At 37.9% G+C, this 3817-nt stretch overlaps 1 protein-coding gene across 1 annotated transcript in view; it reads right to left on the bottom strand.

Moving 5' to 3' along the window:
* Nucleotides 1–3817, bottom strand: part of KIAA1468 (KIAA1468 ortholog) — a 145025-nt gene that overhangs the window by 117547 nt on the left and 23661 nt on the right. The window contains exon 2 of the mRNA XM_008581669.1: nucleotides 1714–1803. Coding sequence (XP_008579891.1) covers nucleotides 1714–1803 — 90 coding nt within the window. The remainder of the gene's footprint in view (nucleotides 1–1713; nucleotides 1804–3817) is intronic.

Below are 3817 nucleotides of genomic sequence, written 5' to 3'. Positions count from 1 at the left end.
AGGAAGCCATATTAAACTATTCCAGTGACTTCCCCATTAAATTGATATTGCTATGTTTACATTGCTGGATCCTCTCTGTTTCTGCTGAATTAAAAATAATTACATTTTTTTTCTAATTCATATAACACTGATTTTTAAATATTCACTATCTCTATTCTCAAAGAGGGAATAAAAATCATATACTTGTATTGGAATATCACTTTTAATTAGGTCAAACCTAATCCTTTATGTGAATAGGTAGCTAGCATATGGTACAGCCAATTGTGGGCTCTGTTGCTGGGTTATCTGGATTTGAATGCTAGCTCTGCTACTATAGTCTTATAAAATGAGTGCCTCAGTTTCCTGGGGAGGGGAGGATGACGAATTCTGTAATTCAATTATTTACATTTAGAATAGTGTTTAGAATGAAGCTAGTACTATGTAAGAATTAGCACTCATTTTTATTCATAATCACCATGACAGGTAAGCATTGGGTAGGTTTTAACTGGTCCCAGTAAATAGAAAAAAAAATTCAACAGATGTGGTTAAGAGAGGAATCCACATTCAGATGTTCCCTGACCCCATACTGATCTCACAGGCTCCATCTGTCTCATGTGGCATACTGCCCTCACAGGCTCCATCTGTCTCATGTGGCATCTCTCTTGTTCCAGGAGTATCCAACAGTCTGATGGAGCTCAAAATACCTAACTGGTATCTGTCTGCTTTCCTCATTTTTCTTTTTTAAGAGCCAAAGTCTTACGAAAACTATAATTCCTGCAAGGCACTCAAGAATGACTTCAGTGTCAGGTATCCACAGGCTTGAGGCAACAGAAAGGTACCAGATATTTATACCTAGGGAGCCAGGGCTGCTACACTGGCAAATTCCGGGGTGGAGCCCCAGCAGATTCCAAATAGGATCACCTGGTGTAGGCAGAATATGGGGTACAAATTGGTCCTCTGAAGTCCCTACAGATCTGATGCCTCTTAGAAGGCAGGACTAGTGGGGGAATTGGGGATGGGAAGGGAAGGAAACTGGAATGAGCAACCAAGCAATTATAAAGGTCCTTCTTACTGAAATAGCAGGACTAGTGGGGGAATTGGGGGAGGGGAGGGGGTGGGAAGGGAAGGAAACTGGAATGAGCAACCAAGCAATTATAAAGGTCCTTCTTACTGAAATGGACAGGGTCCTGGAGGCCCCTGCTGTATCAAGCATTTAACTCTCTATTTTCTGGATTACAGATAAGTCAGTTTCTGGAGACATGTTGTGATGGCTGGGGAGCACCCAGGAAACTTAAGGCAAAGTTTATTCACCAACCAGCAAAGAAGTATTTAGATCAATTTTTAACAATCAATAGAGCTGTACTGGTACACAGTCCTGGTTTGGAGGGTCAAAGGAATGAGGCTAAAATCCAACTAACTTTGTACTATATCATGGTTAACTTAAGTCTATTTTACAACAGTTTTACAACTGCTTGGTTGTAAACTGCTGGCTACAAGCAGAACTCAGCAAATTGTAGGTGTATATAATATAACTAGAAACACATAGAACCACTGAAGAAGAATCTGGTGTATCCCCAAACTTATAACAAATTAGTAGTTAGTAACATGACTTTGTAGAATAACTACATACATTATATTCACATACCATATTGTAGAAGGAAGAGAATTCCTCAGGCCATTTTATTATTTCTGGAATGTCAAAGTGTCCAAATATGTCCTTACAAGCTTACTCACCTGCCACTCTCTCATCTGTTTCCCTGTTACCATCATCTGAATATCTTGCAAAGTCTAAAGAATCAAGGGTACTGATGCTCCCAGCTCGATCTATAATAAAGAAAAAATAAAAGGATTAAATAAACAAAATTTTATTTGATTGTCAAAATAAGGAATTGGAATTCAAATACCTACGATTATTTCCATTTGATAAAACATGATTCTAAGATCTAGGAATTCTATTAAAACAAAAAATGTAAGGTAAAAATGTTCACACCAATTAAACTACTTTAAAATAACCAAGTTTCCATTTCTAAATCTCTGGCCAAGCCCTGAAAAATGCACACACAAGGAATATTGCAAGCAGCCTAGCTAAAGACAAAAAAACAGAACAGAAATTTGAGCTGTTACCTGAGAGTTTGCAGATTGAATCCGAACAAGATAACTGCCTACTAAAAAAATAAAACAACACTCTGAAAAAATAGTAGAATCCAGTCTTTTTTTTTTCCTTTTTGTCTTTTTTTCATGTCCGGCAACGGATCGCAACCCTCAGTGTCGCGCCCATACCGGACCGGGACCGGTGTTGCTCCCACACCTCGCTCAGCCAGTGAGCGGGAACCGGTCTGTATGTGGGATCCGAACCCTCGTTGGGAGCGCCACCGCACTCCCAAGCGGCGCACTGTAGCAGTGCGCCACCAGGCCAGCCCTAGAATCCAGTCTTTACAACCTAACACAAACATTGTCCACTATACAGTCCAAAATTAGTTTTACACAAGAACCAGTAAAATGTGATCCAGTCAATCTCAAGAAAAAACACAATCAACCAGGACCAACTCCAAGATAATCCAGGTATTGGCATCAGTAGATAAATATTTTACAAAAAGTATTATAACTATGCTCAGTGAAGGAATATACATATACAATGAATGAACGGAGAGGAAATCTTAAGCAGAAAAACATAGAATATAAAAAATACCAATAGAAATTCTAGAACTGAAAAATATATATCTGAAATTTAAAAATTCACTGTAGTATTTAATAACAAAATTTAGATGACAAGAGCCAGTGACCTTAAAGATAGATGAATAGAAATTATTCAATCTGAAGAACAGAGAGGAAAAAAGATTGAAGAAAAAATTAACAGAGCCTCAGAAACCTGTGGGATAATAACAAAAGATCTAACATATGTAGAATTAAAGTCAACAACAGATGAGGTAAGAGGTGGGCCAAGTACAGATTAAAGAAGGTCAGAGAACATCAAGGAGGATAAAATAAAGAGAACAGAAACTTAGGCACATCATAATCAAATTGCTGAAAACCAAAAATGAAGAAAAACATATTAAAAGCAGACAGAGAAAAAAAATACATTCACATAGGGGAACAATGATTTGAATCTCTGCTGATTTCTCATAAAGAAATATGAAACCAAAGGCATCCAGATTGAAATGGAAGAAGTAAAACTGTTTCCATTCATAGTTGATATGATTTTGTATGTTAGAAACTCTAAGGAATCCACTAAAAAACCATTAGACCTAATAAATGAATTTTTCAATGTTACAAAACACAAGACCAATACACAAAAACCAATCAGATTTTTACACATTAGCAATGAACAAACTTTGTGTGTGTGTGTGTGTGACCGGTAAGGGGATCGTAACCCTTGGCTTGGTGTCGCCCGCACCGCGCTCAGCCAGTGAGAGCACCACCCATCCCCATATAGGATCTGAACCCGCGGCGGGAGCGCCGCAGTGCTCCCAGCGTTGCACTCTCCCGAGTGAGCCATGGGGTCGGCCCTAGCAATGAACAATCTAAAAATAAAATAAAAATAATAATCTCATTTCTAATAATATAAAAAGAATAAAAACTTATACAGTGAAAAAAACAAAACGTTGTTGAAAGAAATTTAAGATGATCTGGATAAATGGAAAGACATCCCAAACTTGTGGGTCAGAAGATCCATGCCCCAATGACAATACTCCACCATTAATCTTTGGATTCAATGCAATTCCTATCAAAAATCCCAGCTAGCTGGCTTTCTTTTCTTTCTTTCGTCTTCATTTTTCCCCCCCAGAAATTGAGAACTATTCTAAAATTCATATGGAAACAAAAAAGTCTCAGAATAGCC

This window comes from Galeopterus variegatus, unplaced genomic scaffold (genome assembly GCF_000696425.1).
Source record: "Galeopterus variegatus unplaced genomic scaffold, G_variegatus-3.0.2 Scaffold2430, whole genome shotgun sequence".
Classification (NCBI taxonomy): Eukaryota; Metazoa; Chordata; class Mammalia; order Dermoptera; family Cynocephalidae; genus Galeopterus; species Galeopterus variegatus.
The sequence above is the reverse complement of the archived record's forward strand: the minus strand, read 5'-3'. Positions and strand labels throughout refer to the sequence as shown.